The 18,010-nt window shown below is 44.0% G+C and overlaps 1 protein-coding gene across 1 annotated transcript in view; it reads left to right on the forward strand.

The window, feature by feature from the left end:
• The window catches only part of LOC126272086 (hemicentin-1), a 1,030,571-nt gene that overhangs the window by 380,054 nt on the left and 632,507 nt on the right, over nucleotides 1–18,010 (forward strand). The window contains exon 4 of the mRNA XM_049974649.1: nucleotides 4,365–4,532. Within this exon, the coding sequence (XP_049830606.1) occupies nucleotides 4,365–4,532 (168 nt within the window). The remainder of the gene's footprint in view (nucleotides 1–4,364; nucleotides 4,533–18,010) is intronic.

Raw genomic sequence — 18,010 nt, forward strand, 5'->3', positions numbered from 1 at the left:
ACTCTATTTTATGTTTGAAAATCGACGTGTGAAAAGTTCTGGTAATCATTTGCTTCGCTCAGTTTCACCTCACTAATCAGGCCGGCAGCGGTGGTCTAGCGGTTCTAGGTGCATAGTCCGGAGCCGCGCGACTGCTACGGTCGCAGGTTCGAATCCTGCCTCGGGCATGGACGTGTGTGATGTCCTTAGGTTAGTAAGGTTTAAGTAGTTCTAAGTTCTAGGGGACTAATGACCACAGTAGTTAAGTCCCATAGTGCTCAGAGCCATTTTTTTGAACCACTAATCAGGTTTTCGTGCATGAACTTTCTGCTACTCTTTCTGCGAATTATCCTCCATAGCCTTGATCTTCTTACAAGAAAGTAATGACGCTATAGTAAAAGGCAATGTCTTGAACGTCCAACGTTTCGAAACAGACTAAGTGACTGCGAAGTTTTATCAAACTTTATCGAGCGCCAAATTCTCGCTGGTTGGCTGTTTTGTAGGTGCATGTAGCGCCTTTTTAAGACGGCCTGGCTGCACAGCTGCAGCACTGCTCGCCACCATTGCAATCTGTCGGTCACAAAGCTGTATTGTTTAGTATTAGTGAAGGTCATATAACTCGCGATGCTTATAATTACAGCAATACAAGAAATGGAATCACATAAGGTTGCATTTACACATTTTACTTTTTGTTTGCCAGCAAATCACGCCCTGCCCTTCGCCCCTCTCTCCATTACTTGCGTTCTATCACGTCCCTCTTTCTCTGCCTTTCTCTAATATGTCTTGTAGTGCACTATCGTCAGCACCTATAGTTTTAGCCTAGCTGCCTGTAATATGTCCTTGTCATTGTACTTTTCAGAAACGAATATGAACTTGTTTTTCCTGTTGTAGCTACTATTGTTTCACTGTGTACAAGTAATTGTTTGGAAGTGTTCGTCTCCACATTACGTGAAAGACGTTTTGCAATGTGTGTAAAATATGTAACGTTATATAAAATATGTAGAAACATTAACACCCCACTGCATGTACTTTAAAGAATCGAACACCCATGTATAAAACCGCTTTTAACATTTGTTTTACAAAATAGTTAATGAGTTAAATATTTGATGTGAAGCAAATAAAACCTTTATGTTTCAAGGCGCATCTCAATGTTTATGACGGCATATCACACCACGAGATATTTTGCATGTACATTCGGTGGTAAATGTCGATACTGTCTACAAAATCTGTTGCTAATAGAGTTGGTAGCAAAGAAGTAACAAATTAAAACTTTATAATTGATGCTGTAGTACACGAAAAGCGAAAACGTAATAAGCTATAAACGTCTTTCCCTTGTTATTTTGTGGGGTCTGTCAGAAAGAAGAAATTTTGAAAGCGCTTGAAATTATTGATAGGCGCTAAGTGGTGTCATTCACATAACTGGTTGAATATACTCTGCATAATTTGGACGTCATGAGTTATACCATCGCAAGAGATATACATAGTTCCTAACTCCAGTGCTTGACTTACTGTATAAAACTTAACATAAGATTATACGAGATGTGGCTATGAAATAACGGAACTACGGCTGTAAAACATTTTTTATCGGAAACATACATATTTAGTTATTGTCCCCTCCAGTATACTTCCGCCCTGTGTTCCTAAAACGTTGCATGCGCATTTTCCATCATTGGAAGCAGTGCCGGAACTCTTCCTCTGTGCTGCTTTTTCTTTCACTGCTGAAATCTCGTTGCTTTTAGTGCAGATTTGACCTTGGGGAACAGCTGAAAGTCACATGGCGCTAGGTCAGACGAATAAGGGACTTTGTGCTTCGTTAGAACCCTCTTAACAGAGAATACGTTGTCGTGGTGCAGAACCCATCACATGTCTCGGAACGGTTTTTAATTTTCTCACAGAGCTCAGCAAGAACATTAAAGTAGTAATGTTGATTAATAGCTCGACCTTCAGGAACCCAGTGAAGATACACAATTCCATGAATATTGAAAAAAGTACCTTTATCGCTTTGAATTTTGGTTTTCCCATTCGAGCTTTTCTCGCTCTCTGAGAACTTGGGTTTTTCCAAAGCATGGACTGGCGCTTAGTTTCAGGATCATAAGTGAAACACAAAGATTCGTCACGAGTTATCACTGTTTCCAAGACATTATTCAAAGCGTCAGTACAAACATTTTGACGAGCTTATTTTTGTTCGACTGAGGGAATTTCCGGCACCAATTTCGCATACACTTTTCTTATGTAAAACTGGTTGTGTAAAATTTGCTTTACATATTCTCGTCAATTCCAGCAGTTTCAGCAATCGATCGAATACTCAACCGAATCAAAGTACCTACTTTTTCTCAATATTTTCATCGGTTCTTGATTTTGAAGAGCGCCCCGGGTGTCTTCTCAGCATCTGGGGAACGCTTCAACCCCGCGGATACCCGCGTACGTGATAAACAGTCTTCGCCATACACCTCTTTTAGCAAAAGATAGGTTTCAGTAGTAGTTTTTCCAAGTTTCATGTGAAACTTCACCACAATTCGTTGCTCTATGATTAATTTATAATTTTTTCCGGCAAAAGAGAATAACAGCTCATGAGCAGATGAAGGCCACGGCGACTCTGATCTATCTACAGACACCGGAGATCCCGTATTCGACTGAGAAACCTCCACGCTTCACAGCTATTGGTCGTGCAGCTTTGTCGCGTGCGTTTTTACTCTGTTATAGTATTAATCCCATTATTTTATAGTCCCACCTGGTAGTTCTTAATGAGTAGATTATGAAAGCATTTCAGATTTTTAGATTTAATAGTGTGAAATACTGTGAAATTATGTGAAACGCTGAAAATCAAATTCTTGTCTATCCCGGAAGACGTTAGACAGGCAACCATAAACATGAGTGGGTGACCGTTGTAGGCATTTATTACTATACAGGGTGGCGCACCAATGTGTTATCATTTTGTTTTTGAATATAAACTTTATTGTCAAAACAATCTGAAAGGAACATATACTGCAATGAAGAGCCGTCCATGGAGATTTGTTATAACTCAGCAAATGCTCAATATGTCCACCATTTCATTTCCTAACTTCCTTCAAACGAACACAGAAGTTAGTGATTACCCTATGGCACATGTCTTCCGTAATTTCAATGCAAGCTTGAAGAATAAGTCTTCTGAGCTCCATTAAATCACGTGGACGTTTTGGGAAAATATTTTCCTTTAGGTACCCCCAAAGAAAAAAGTCATGTGGATTGAGGTCTGTACTATTGGGGGGCCAGTTTTGTCCGTCATTGAAGCGATCTGGAAATCTGAGTGAAATGATCCGCATCTTGAAACGCTCGTGTAAAAACTCCACCACAGTGTTTGCAGTATGTGGCCTTGCTCCATGTTGCATGAACCACTGCGTGTTGAAGGACAAGACAGTAGCAAGAAGCTGTGGAATGAAGCTATTAAGAAGCATGCTCAAATAGCGCTCGCTGTTCACAATTTCTTCAAAGAAAAATGGTCCAAAAAGTCCATGACTGGAAATTGCTGCCCACGCTGTAATCCTCGGAGCATAATGTTGCCGTTCACGAAGCACTTGTGGGATTTCAGTGGCCCAAAAGGTTACATTTTGTTTGTTAACCACACCATCTAAATGAAAATGCGCCTCGTGTGAAAACCAAACGTTGTTGTGACTTTCTTCCGTATCCTCTGCCCACTGATCAAACAGTAGTCTCTGCTGCTTGTGTTCTTCAGTGAGCTTCAGTGCACAGGTCATCTTGTATGGCTACATATGGAGGTCACTTTTAAGAATGCGTTGAACGGAGCGTCTGGATATTCCCAGTTGCACTGCTGCCTTTCTACACGATTTACCGGAACTTCTCTGTACAGCAACTCGTACCGCTTCAATATTCTCCGGCGAACAGACAGGCTTAGGCCGAGGTCACTTCGCTTCCAATACCGTTCCTGCCAGTACAAATTTATCGTACAGCCTTTGGATGGTCATCTTGCAAGGGGCCCATCGTGTGTTAAACTGTTGTCGAAAACGCCTCTGAGTCACAACAAGGATTTTTTCGTTTCATGAAAAAGTAACACAATTGCCGATCATTGCTGTGTCGTCAGTCTTCCATTGTCAACCATTGCTGCTTACTAGTCTCCTAGCGGCAGTATCGTGAATTACACGTCATTTCGTAACTCATTTGGTTTTCCAAGCTCTGCTGGTACTGCTGTAGAGATCCCAGCGAGATATCTAATGTGCGTCTTAAACTGTGAAAGAAACAATTGGTAACACATTTCGTGCGCCACACTGTAGATTATTGGTTAGATGTTTTTGAGAGGGCCTTAGGTTCCAGGTTTAGCAGGATACATAAATAAACTATACTTGTAACACACTTTTTGGAGACTGATGAGATCTATTTTTGTGTTGCAGTCAAGCCTGAGTACGTGAAGGCGATGCTGCGCAACGGCACGGAGCTGCCCGACGGCCGGGAGATCGGGCCGTACACGGAGGGCGACGAACTGACGCTGGTGTGCGAGTCTGGCGGCGGGAAGCCCATCCCGGCCGTCTCCTGGTGGAACGGCACACAGCGCATCCCAGGTCAGTCTGCCGCTTCAGCTCCTCTCTACCAGCTCGCTCTGCTCATCCACGAGACCCATAAGGTGGTACGAGGGACGTTCAGGGAGTCATGCAACACTTTGTTTTTGCTGAAGGAGTTGGTTTTATTCAGGATTACAGTACACCATATCATTCCCTTCATTTTTGGCTACAAAACTCTATTATTCAATGAATGGAAAAGCTGGTAGAAGTCGACCTCGGGGAAGATCAGTTTGGATTCCGTAGAAATGTTGGAACACGTGAGGCAATACTGACCTTACGACTTATCTTAGAAGAAAGATTAAGAGAAGGCAAACCTACGTTTCTAGCAATTGACGACATAGAGAAAGCTTTTGACAATGTTGACTGGAATACTCTCAAATTCTAAAGGTGCCAGGGGTAAAATGCAGGGAGCGAAAGGCTATTTACAATTTATTCAGAAACTAGATGGCAGTTATAAGAGTCGAGGGGCATGAAAGTGAAGCAGTGGCTGGGAAGGGAGTGAGACAGGGTTGTAGCCTGTCGCCGATGTTATTCAATCTGTATATTGAGCAAGCAGTAAAGGAAACAAAAGAAAAATTCGGAGTAGGTATTAAAATCCATAGAGAAGAAATAAAAACTTTGAGGTTCGTTGATGACATTGTAATTCTGTCAGAGACAGCAAAAGAGTTGCAAGAGCAGTTGAACGGAATGGACTGTGTCTCGAAAGGACAATATAAGATGAACATCAACAAAAGCTAAACGACGATAATTGAATGTAGTCCAATTAAATCGGGTGATGCTGAGGGAATTAGATTAGGAAATGAGACACTTAAAGTAGTAAAGGAGTTTTGCTATTTAGGGAGTAAAATAACTGATGATGGTCGAAGTAGAGAGGGTATAAAATGTAGACTGGCAATGGCAAGGAAAGCGTTTCTGAAGAAGATAAATTTGTTAACATCGAGTATAGATTTAAGTGTCAGGAAGTCGTTTCTGAAAGTATTTATATGGAGTTTAGTCATGTATGGAAGTGAAACATGCACGATAAATAGTTTGGACAAGACGAGAATAGAAGGTATCGAAATGTGCTGCTACAGAAGAATGCTGCAGATTAGATGGGTAGATCACGTAAGTAATGAGTATTGAACAGAATTGGGGAAGAGTTTGTGGCACAACTTGACTAGAATAGGGGACCGGTTGGTAGGACATGTCCTGAGACATCGAGGGATCACCAATTTAGTATTGGAGGGCAGCGTGGAGGGTAAAAATCGTAGAGGGAGACCGAGAGATGAATACACTAAGCAGATTCAGAAGGATGCATGTTGCAGTAGATACTGGGAGATGAAGAAGCTTGCACAGGATAGAGTAGCTTGGAGAGCTGCGTCAAACCAGTTTCAAGACTGAAGACCACAACAACAACAACAACAACAACAACAACGCCCGTTCACGGCCTTACCCACCTTACTGGCTGGGCCTGTGTGCTGCCTTGCTGCCATTCTACTGGTTGAAGTCGGAGTATGTGCAATGTTCGACAAAAACTTGCCACGATCAGCCTAGTAACGCACAAACAATTCCGCACAGACGGTCCTCCCTTGATTTCTGTGGTCTTTTATTAGGTGGCGAGAAACCCAGCAGACACACACCTTAGTATCCCTGCTGGTGGACGAGTGTAATAGTACTACCAACAGAGATGTCCAGTTGAGCAGCGAGGATTTTGGTTGTTATCCGTCTCTCACCTCGAATGAGAGTGTCCGCACGTTTCAGTATTACAGGAGCTAAAGCTGTATGAGGCAGGCCGGCACGCAGTTTGCGCGAACTTATTGCGATAAAGACAGACTCACTGTGCTTTTCTTCACTGCCACGTATCCTCCGACATTTTGCAGACACCTTGAACATGTGCGATGTTCTGGTTTTGCATTAAAAGAAACTCAGTGAAAACTGTCTGCTTGAATCGTACATCCGTTACTTATCGGAAATTCATGAAACTATAGGGTCTGATGTTGGTATATTCCACGATATCCCACAACAAATTCAGCATTTTTTTCAACCGAAATTACTGGTGTTGCATTACTCATTGAGCGTCCCTCGTAGTACCTAACAAGGTTCAGGTTAATGTCCTGTTCCTTGACTTTCCGAAGGCGTTCTGTACTGTCACTTAATGAACAAAACAAGAGCGTACAGAAAATTGGACGATGGTTGTGACGGGACTGAACAGTTCCTAGCTACTAGTACACATCATATCATTCATAACTGACAAGGAGATCACACGACCCTCTGGTTATTTATGGTACGTGACGTTCAGAATTCGTATATCACTCAACGACAGCAGTTCGATACAGTTCTCAAAGTTCTGAAGAAAGTTGACTCTGAAGTTTTCGAGCTTCTTTACTACCCTGTAGCAAGATCATTTCTTTGCCGGGTCTCATGACATTGTGGTAAACTGCTTGCCTCCCACAAGAGTGGCCTGGAGTTGATTCCTCATCGTGGCAAATTGTAAAACAAAGTTGCACGTTCTACGAGCATTTGTGAGAAGAGTAATATACATAGAGATGAAAAATATTTAATATATAATGTTTTTTAAAACAGTCCTTATGAAGAATCTTTTACAAAAGATCGCAAATTAACAATTTATGTTTGCAATGCAAACTTGATTTTTGAGTGCAATGTGTAATTAGAAATGAAGAGACGTGCATTTTTCATAAAAATTACAATTAGATATGTGATAATTAGCATATATCTGATGAATATTACATTGAAATGACGAGAGCTCGTCCTCGCAAACCAGAAATAGAAATGGTTAAAACGATTTTAGTAAACTGCAGGAGCATGCGACGAAAGATACGGAATTAGTATCGCATATAGATGTGAACAGCAAGGAAATCCTAAGTTCATGTTGGAATATTTATGGTAATGATTGGTTCGTTTAGTGGTGGCGACGTATTTATTGCAGTTAAAACCGGATAATATCTTGTAAGGTTATCATGGATTCCGAATGTGCTTTTATCTGGTGAAGTTAAGCATCAAAAATAGGTCCAAAATGGTCATCGGGTGATTTTATAGACCGCCTGGGTCAGGAGATATAGTGGTGTAGCATTCCAGAGAGAACATGCGGAATATCATTAATAACTTTACTGTTCACGCTGTTCTAATAGCCGGTGACTTCATTTTTCTAGTTATAGATTGGGAGAGCTATGCATTCAAAACTGGTGCCAGAGACAGGGATTCGTGTGACATTATTCTGAATGTTTTGTGCGAAAATAAGTTCGAGTACAAGAGGACTGTATCAGTGAGCATAAGGCAGTGGCTGCATATAACACTACGTGTATTATAAGGAATATCCTAAGGAATATTAAGAAACGTGGGGAAATATTTTTTCTTAGCAAGAAGGACAGGACAATAACTGCTGAGTAGCCGACACGAATCTTAGGGACCATCCCGCCTGAGGTTCGAGTCCTCCTTCGGGCATGGGTGTGTGTTGTCCTTCCCGTGTTTAAGTATTGTGTAGTCTAGGGATCGATTACCTCAGCAGTTTGGTCGCTTAGGAATTCATCCATATTTGAACATAACTGCTGAGTATCTGAGTAGTTAACATCAAATATTTAGTGCTGCAGACGAAGATTTGGAAATCAAATGGCAAAAATTCAAAAGACTCGTTCAATATACCCTAGAAAAGTACGTTCCGAGCAAGCTTTTAAGGGATAGGAAAGACCCACCGTGGTTTAGTAACCGTGTTAGAAACCTACTATGCAAACAAGGAGAAATTCATCGGAGATTCAAGAGAAGTCAAAACCTAGGTGACAAAATCTGAGCGAAGCGAAAACAAGCATTAAACGCCATTGAATGTAAAATTCTATCAACCGATCTGACTAAAACCACTAAGGTGTTTGGGTCTTACGTAAAATTAGAAAGCGGATACAAATCATCGGTTCGGTCACTCAGGGACCATGCTGGCAGCGACAAAATTCTGAATTCGGGCTTCCGAAATTGTTTCAGACTGTAAGATCGTATTACGGTTCCCTCCTTCCAGTCATTGTACGAACATCGAAACGGCAGATGTTGAGATAAGTGATCGCGTAATAGAAAAGCAACTGAAATCGCGTTGTAGTGGAAATGCATCCGAGTCAGATGAGATACCTTTACGATGCTACAGAAATTATGCGAAAGAACCTGCGTCCCTACCAGCAGCAGTGTATTGTAGGTCGTTCGAGAATGAAGGGTACCCAGCGACTGGCAAAAAATGCATATCATTCCCGTTTTCAGTATGGGTAGTAGGACAGATGCACATTATTATAGACCTATATCGCTGATACTAATCTGTTGTAGAATTTTGGAACATGCTTTATGCTCATGTATTATGACGTTTTCCGAGTGCGAAAATCTCCTCCATACAGTCAACACGGAATCCACGAACAGAGATCTTGCGAAACTCAGCTCGCTCTGTCCTCGCTCAGTTCCTCCGTGAGATTCAAAGTGCTGAAGATACCAGGGCTCAGTCTGATGCCGTGTTCGTAGACTACGGGAAGGTATTTGACAACATCCGGTACTGCCGTTTAATGAAAAAAAAAATTACTAGAATGAGATTCCCACTCTGCAGCGGAGGTGCGCTGATATGGAACTTCTTGGCAGATTAAAACTGTGTGGCAGACCGAGACTCGAACTCGGGACCTTTGCTTTTTGCAGGCAAGTGCTCCAAGGTTCGCAGGAGAGCTTCTGCAAAGTTTGGAAGGTAGGAGACGAGGTACTGGCAAAAGTAAAGCTGTGAGGACGGGGCGTGAGTCGTGCCTGGGTAGCTCAGTTAGTAGAGCACTTGCCCGCGAAAGGCAAAGGTTCCGAGTTCGAGTCTCGGTCCGGCACACAGTTTTAATCCGAAACAAATACTAAGTTACCGAGCGTCGGACCAGATTCGTGTTTGGATTCAAGACTTCCTCCCAGAGAGAACTCGTGTAGCTCTTAACGGAACAAAATCGACGGATGTAAAGGTAATCTCAGGCGTACCACAAAAAAGTTGTGTTAGTACCGTTACCGTCTATAAGGAATACTGGAGGCTCCAAAAGGCTATTTGTAGACTATTTTGTCGTCTACAAGAAGGTAGTAACACCAGGAGACTGTAGCTATGAGCTAAAGGATCTGCAGAGGTTTGATGAATGGTACAAGGACAGGCAGTTGACACTGACTGGAACATGTTGCCTATGTGTAGGAGCCGGCCGAAGTGGCCGTGTGGTTCTAGGCGCTACAGTCTGGAACCGAGCGACCGCTACGGTCGCAGGTTCGAATCCTGCCTCGGGCATGGTTGTGTGACATGTCCTTAGGTTAGTTAGGTTTAATTAGTTCTAAGTTCTAGGCGACTGATGACCTCAGAAGTTAAGTCCCATAGTGCTCAGAGCCATTTTGAACCATGCAGAGGAGAAATAGGAGAAGAAATCCAGTACTATACAATTACACTGTTGACGACAGGTTGCTGGAAACTATAACCCGTAAAATGTTTAGGAGTAACCAGCCGCAGCGACTTTAAGTGGTATGATGACATAGAACAAATAGTAGGAAAAGTGGATACTAGACTTGTATGCATACGAGGAGTCTTAAAGGAAACGTAATTTATCGATTAAAGAAGTGGCTATTTGTTTGACCGATTCTTGAGTATTGGTGATCGCTCTGGAGTCCTTACCAGGTAGGACTGCCAGAAGAACTAGAGAAGATACAACGAAGAGCGCTGCATTTTTTCATGGGTTAGTTTAGTCAGCTCGAGAGCATTGCAGAGGTGCTCAACGAACTTCAGTGGGAGACGCAACGACAGAGGCTAGTGCATCACCGAGTGGCTTACAGCTGAAATTCCGAGAAAATACGTCCGGGAAAAGGCGGAAAACATATTTGTTCTTCCCACATACGTCTCAGGAAATGACCACAACGAGAATATTCGAGAAATTAGAGCTGACACAGAGATGTACCCACACTCATTCTTCCCACGCTCCATTCGCGAACGGAACAAGGAAGTGGGTGTCAGATAGTTGTACGAAAACTGCCCCACACACCTTGACGTGACTTGCGGAGGATTGGTTGTAGATGTAGAATATTGAAACTAAAAGGAAAAAAACGAAAAAAAGCAACGATTACCAGCTTCGAAGACTACCGGTTTTCTTTCAGCTTTATGTTTTACGCTTCACGGAAATGCTCTTAGAATACTTTTTTGCAGTAGCCATGAATCGACTCGAGGTCGCTCACGTGGCAGACGAACACTCTACGACAGAGCCACGCTGCCTGTCGGAAATGACCACCTTGTTCTTGGATAGTAAAGACAGTTGGAAAACTTAAACTCAATTTTCTCGAGAATTTTTGAGAGTTTCATTGAACTGCTGTGTGATATTGGTATTTGAGTTTTGAGCTTCATGTACCATAAGTGTGAAAAATCTCCAAAATTCTTTTGCTGTGTGTCGTCCTTGTGAGACACATCTTCAGGCGATCAAGTTGCTTCGGGCCTGCTTCTAGCGTGTGTTGTAGGATCACTGGTGTTCGAGATGTGCATAAATGCATAGAATACATGAATGATATAGTGGGTAACGTGGGAATCTCCTCGAGGCTCTTCCCCGATGCCTCTGCTGTACGCTGATATACAGGATGGAGAATCGTATCCTCATTATACGATCAAAGAAAGATAGGCAACTTCGAATCGAGCAAAATTTTTCAAATAAGCATAGGTTGGAAATTTACCATTGTGGAGTTTCGTTTCCTTCACAGCTTGTTCATTATACAGATTGACTAGCGTCGTGGATACGATACAGCCCTGTCTCACTTCCTTCTCAAGTATTGATTCTGTCTCATGTAGTTCAATTCTTACAATTACGGTTCAACTTGTAGATTACCTTCCCCTCACACGACAACGCGGTTACATTCAGTATTTCAAAGAGCGTGTTCCAGACAACTCTGTCAAAAACGTTCTCTACATGTATAAGTACTGTAAAGTGGATTTTCCACTATTCATTCTAAGTCGTAGGGCCAGTATTGTCTCGCGCGTTCCTATGTTTCTCCAGAACCCAAATTAAACTTCTCTGAGTTCAACTTCTGTAACTTTTTTCGTCCATCTGAAACTAATTCAAGGTAACAATATTCATATTCCGCCGCCATGATTTATGACTTCCTTTAATTTCAAGAAAGGCCTGATATTTCTATACACTTGTCGTGACAGACGCTTAGGGAAAAAAATGGCACTGTCCACGAAGAAGAAGCAACTGATTGTTTTAAAAACAATCACACGAGGAGGTCATAATTCACTTTGAAATGCTCAGGTCATTGTATCGTAAAAAAGTAATATTAAAAGCACTATCAGTCACTTAATCATCTTCTTATCTGGTCTAGATCACTCAGGTGCAGATCACGATTCATGTCTTGTGAAATTATTTGGCCCCCAGCGAACATCACCGTGTTTATATACACTCCTGGAAATGGAAAAAAGAACACATTGACACCGGTGTGTCAGACCCACCATACTTTCTACGGACACTGCGAGAGGGCTGTACAAGCAATGATCACACGCACGGCACAGCGGACACACCAGGAACCGCGGTGTTGGCCGTCGAATGGCGCTAGCTGCGCAGCATTAGTGCACCGCCGCCGTCAGTGTCAGCCAGTTTGCCGTAGCATACGGAGCTCCATCGCAGTCTTTAACACTGGTAGCATGCCGCGACAGCGTGGACGTGAACCGTATGTGCAGTTGACGGACTTTGAGCGAGGGCGTATAGTGGGCATGCGGGAGGCCGGGTGGACGTACCGCCGAATTGCTCAACACGTGGGGCGTGAGAAATCCACAGTACATCGATGTTGTCGCCAGTGGTCGGCGGAAGGTGCACGTGCCCGTCGACCTGGGACCGGACCGCAGCGGCGCACGGATGCACGGCAAGACCGTAGGATCCTACGCAGTGCCGTAGGGGACCGCACCGCCACTTCCCAGCAAATTAGGGACACTGTTGCTCCTGGGGTATCGGCGAGGACCATTCGCAACCGTCTCCATGACGCTGGCCTACGGTCCCGCACACCGTTAGGCCGTCTTCCGCTCACGCCCCAACATCGTGCAGCCCGCCTCCAGTGGTGTCGCGATAGGCGTGAATGGAGGGACGAATGGAGACGTGTCGTCTTCAGCGATGAGAGTCGCTTCTGCCTTGGTGCCAATGATGGTCGTATGCGTGTTTGGTGCCGTGCAGGTGAGCGCCACAATCAGGACTGCATACAACCGAGGCACACAGGGCCAACACCAGGCATCATGGTGTGGGGAGCGATCTCCTACACTGGCCGTACACCTCTGGTGATCGTCGAGGGGACACTGAATAGTGCACGGTACATCCAAACCGTCATCGAACCCATCGTTCTACCATTGCTAGACCGGCAAGGGAACTTGCTGTTCCAACAGGACAATGCACGTCCGCATGTATCCCGTGCCACCCAACGTGCTCTAGAAGGCGTAAGTCAACTACCCTGGCCAGCAAGATCTCCGGATCTGTCCCCCATTGAGCATGTTTGGGACTGGATGAAGCGTCGTCTCACGCGGTCTGCACGTCCAGCACGAACGCTGGTCCAACTGAGGCGCCAGGTGGAAATGGCATGGCAAGCCGTTCCACAGGACTACATCCAGCATCTCTACGATCGTCTCCATGGGAGAATAGCAGCCTTCTTTGCTGCGAAAGGTGGATATACACTGTACTGGTGCCGACATTGTACATGCTCTGTTGCCTGTGTCTATGTGCCTGTGGTTCTGTCAGTGTGATCATGTGATGTATCGGACCCCAGGAATGTGTCAATAAAGTTTCCCCTTCCTGGGACAATGAATTCACGGTGTTCTTATTTCAATTTCCAGGAGTGTAGTTATCTGGTGCTACTTTAATGCCTTGTTGGAATTAATTTTCGGTTGCATAACTTTTCCTCCTGAAACTTTAAGGCCAAGGGATTGTCCGCATTGGTTTAAAATGCCTCCAGATACAGTTTCCAATACGAACATTACTCGTAATAATGTTTTATTGGAAGAGGTTGTCGTCCACAAACCGTGTTCAATACTGGTGACTACATGTGGAAGAATCTCAGAACATATCGGTGCTCTACCTCTACAGTGTCTTAGCTGTCGCTACAGCGGAATTGTGGTACCTGATTCCCTCCTATGTATAGCCCTGCCACGTCGAAACACAGCGACGCGACAAACCAGTAAAGGCTAGAGGTTACGGTGCGGCCCGCGCATACCGGGAGCCCTGCTGTAGAGGACGAGCCGGCACTTAGAGGAACGCGAACAGACGGCAAGTGTCCGGCGAGGATCAGGCAGTGGCGAAGGCGGTCAGCCGAGATGGGCAGCCGACGGCGGTCGGGCCGTTTGCGGAAGGGTGGCAGCGGCGACGACCAAGTTGTCCCTGCCGCGCGCCGCATTCCTGCTCGCAAGTTGGCCGCCGCGCCCTCTCAAGAAATTTCATTAACGGCCGGCATCGAACGCCGCCGCCCCCTATATATCGGGAGCACCTAATTCAGGCCCCGGCAGCATTACCGCGTGCCGGCATTCCTGCGCTCCCTGCAGCCCGCCGCCTCCTAGACCCCATCTGGCTCCGTCTGTGCGATCGTCGAGGTGAGCTGAGGCTGGCAGCGCCGCGGTTGGGCGGTTGGACTACGGAACAATACAAGGAACACGAAAATGTGACGATCCCTGCTGTGTTTGGTACATCTGCTTCCACCTTATGTCTATTGGACGCCGCAACAGCAGCATGGATAGAAATAAACAAATTTTGCTTTTTGTGTGTGTACAGTATAGTAGAAAGAATAGATAATTATAAATGTTAGTGAATCGCAAATATATAGAATACGAAATTTAGTTTACATAGCTGCTACCTTGGTCAGCCATAGTGGCTCTGACGCAGCCGAGCTTGAATCATTCCATACTGCTCCAACTCTCGGTTCAGTTGGGCATGTTTTTTCCCTGGTGTCCGGAAGTACACTTAGCAGTTCCTATATAGCTATACATCATCAGCATTAGAAATAACATTAATTTCAGTTAAAATTTATGTTACACTTTGTACATTCACGCGCTCAAAAAAGTTCATTAATCACAAAAAATGTTCAAATGTGTGTGAAATCTTATGGAACTTAACTACTAAGGTCATCAGTCCCTAAGCTTACACAGTACTTTAACCTAAATTATCCTAAGGACAAACACACACACCCATGCCCGAGGGAGGACTCGAACCTCAGCCGGGACCAGCCGCACAGTCTAGGACTGTAGTGCCTTAGACAGCTCGGCTAATCCCGCGCGGCCATTGATCACAACTTCTTACGCTGGATCCTTTGTGCCTTACATAAGTGGATACCCTCTTCTTGCAGAAACCGGTCAGTACCGACTTATTCCGTTGTGATCTGCTGTCGAAACAGGTCAGTCACACACTTAGGTTAGGGAATTCCTGCTCTGATCAAGGCCTTAAGAAACTTCCTGCTTTGTCTGTCATCATAGCATGAACACCCTAGTATTAGATGGTTGAGGAGGTCTGCAATATCACCTGGGTGGACTTCGCAATACGGAGGTGGCTGAACTTTCATCCTATAAAGATGTGTAGGATAACAGCCCTGACCCAGGCACGTTATAGTAGTGGTATGACGTCACCAGTGAGACTTCTGCCTCGAAACCGTTCGTGACCCGTTGGATTGCAATAGCTGACAGCCAGCACGCAGGAAGTTTGTAACGTTGTCGGGCTGCTTGATAATTTCAGTCGCATCTCGCGTTAGAGCTTCAAGACGCTTTTGCCAATACACGGGCTTCCTGGGAGTAGTACAGTTGAGAGTCAAGAATGCTTCCATAACATCGTACTGGGCTGTATTAATCCAAGCTTTAAAGAGCCAGCCAGTTGCTCAACAAGTTTTCGAGCCAGTCACTCCTTTTTACTGTATATTCGTAATTCCAGCAGAAATGGCGAATGTAGCAAATTAAATGCCTGCCAAATTGGTTATGCACGCCAAATCCTGGCACACTTTAAAGGTTTCAGATAGGTGTTACTTAGAAATTACCTCGTATATATGCTAGTATGAGGCATCAACTGGAAACACAAACTGACGGTAGTAAATTAGTTATTTATGGAAGGCTTCTGTTTACATTAATTTATGGACACTAGAGTCGCACTATTCGCCTTGCCAGTGAAGAAAAGAAAAAAGAAAACAAAAAAATCTACATTAAATGTGTAAACGAACTGACAAGAGACGTACTCAAGATCATAAATCAGGTTGTTCAAAATAGCTCTGAACACTATGGGACATAACAGCTGAGGTCATCAGTCCCCTAGAACTTAGAACTACTTAAACCTAACTAACCTAAGGGCATCAAACACATCCTTGCCCGAGGCAGGATTCGAACCTGCGACCGCTGCGGTCGCGCGTTTCCAGACTGAAGCGTCTAGAACCGCTTGGCCACACCGGCCGGCTAATCAGGTTGTAGCCTAAATGAAAACGCATCGGAGATGGCAGTGTCAGTCATTAGCAATCATACGTAAATATTTCTTTTCACTACGGAGGGTATAGTACTTTACCTTATCAGAGTACAATGAGAGGAATTTCAATGTAGTAGATATGGCAATAAGCACATTCTTTACCAATTATAGAAGGCAATAGTACCATAGCAGCCTAGATTCGTCTGATAGGAACATTAAGTGGCAGGACATCAACCACCATTACTGCAAAACTGCTTTTTGCGAAATGCTTTCCTTAGGTCTCACGGTACAGCATCCGCTGGTGGGTGTTATACGGTTGGGCTCTTTCTCACGCTGCCTTTCCTAACACTGATTTTGCGCAAAGTCTCGGATAGCGTCAGTTACCTTGGCATAACTGTAATTAAGTTCTCAAAATTTCTTTTCTTTTATGTGTAGGGCCGTAGCTTTTGCTGTCAGTGGAAAGATTGCTTTTCAGGACCAGTCTGAGTATTACCACAGGTGCTGCGAACTGTATTTCAGTAATGAGGTATCTGACGCGATTGGGCGAGTAGTGACTTTTGAATTCATCGCATCACGCATATTTTCGAAATAATCTACGACTGAACGCATATCGATACTGATACTATGTAAGCACTGGTTGACGACGTACTTTGGCAGCATGTATGAGGGCGCTCAATGGCGAGGCGTGCATAGCAAGAGTTCCTCGTGGGATGCATTTTGGTATGATTTACTGAAGACAAGACGTAAGTGGAAGTCCTGAAAGACCAATGAAGCCGGCCTGTGTGGCCGAGCGGTTCTAGGCGCTTCAGTCTGGAACCGCGCGACCGCTACGGTCGCAGGTTCGAATCCTGCCTCGGGCATGGATGTGTGTCATGTCCTTAAGTTAGTTAGGTTTAAGTAGTACGAAGTTCTAGGGACTGATGACCTCAGCTGTTAAATCCCATAGTGCTCAGAGCCAAGACCAATGAAACAGGGTTTCGAGGGAACAGTTTTAACGGGTTATTGTAGGGAAATAGGGTTCAATCTGCAAGTGAAGGTTAGCGAGAGATAACTAAGAATTGGCGGTCGTTCGTTGTTTGAAGATTGAAGTTGCGCTGTTGTCAGAGCAAAGAGACTGTCCAAAGCAGACCTGGAGAGAAGATGGAGAGGTGTTTCAGTGGCCACAAGATAATTCTGCACCTGCTGAGGCAGGTTAGCTGCTGCTGCAAGAAGCAGTTGAAGAACTTTAACTTCATGCGTCAATTAAGACCACTACTACGTTTGGCTATAGAGGATCACGATACTCGTTAATTAGCGAGCGTGAGAGGAAAACTGGGAATAGAGAAAACATTTTACAAATTCAAATTTTAGTCGAGTGTTTTCTTATAAAAAGTGGTTCCTGTGCTTAGTGACTCATGTAAGTGACTGTAGATTGCTTTTGTATTTCCAAGAAGAGGAAGTGGGATTAGAATCTGGTTTTGAACGACACACCGAACACACTAAACTAGGCTTACCGTGGTCATCGGAGTATTCGTGTGGCTGAATGTGTCTGGCATGGAGAAATCGGTTATCGTCGTCTCTCATTTGACGCACAACTGGAAACTTTTGCTAGTAGAAACTGGACACCCAGTGCTCTAAATGTTAGTTTATTTCCTGAAGTTGTTGCGTAGAGGTAAGTATCCTGAAGTTTGTGAAAGCCACACGTCACACTACAGGTTCCTCACTAGATTAGCTGGAGGTAAATTTTTAAGCTTTGGTTGTGCAGTTTTCGTTTCACAGATATTTTAGATTATGCACAGTATTAATGGTATATATAAGAAACTTGAGATCTATTATTTGCAATTTTAACCTGAAGAATTTATACGCACTCCGTTAACAGACTATGTCGGTCACTGTATTACACTTAATTGTATTTGCTGAGGATCAATAAGTGCTTAACGCCCTACTAAATACCGATTTCCTTTCAAATTTTATGGTATCAGTGATTTTTGGAACTACATGAAGAATAGTTTCTCCCCGTCTCTTTGCTATTTCTAAATGAAAGGATCTGTTTTAGTATCCGCTTATAGTGCGGTACGTAAACCAGTC

Source organism: Schistocerca gregaria, chromosome 5 (assembly GCF_023897955.1).
Source record: "Schistocerca gregaria isolate iqSchGreg1 chromosome 5, iqSchGreg1.2, whole genome shotgun sequence".
Lineage (NCBI taxonomy): Eukaryota > Metazoa > Arthropoda > Insecta > Orthoptera > Acrididae > Schistocerca > Schistocerca gregaria.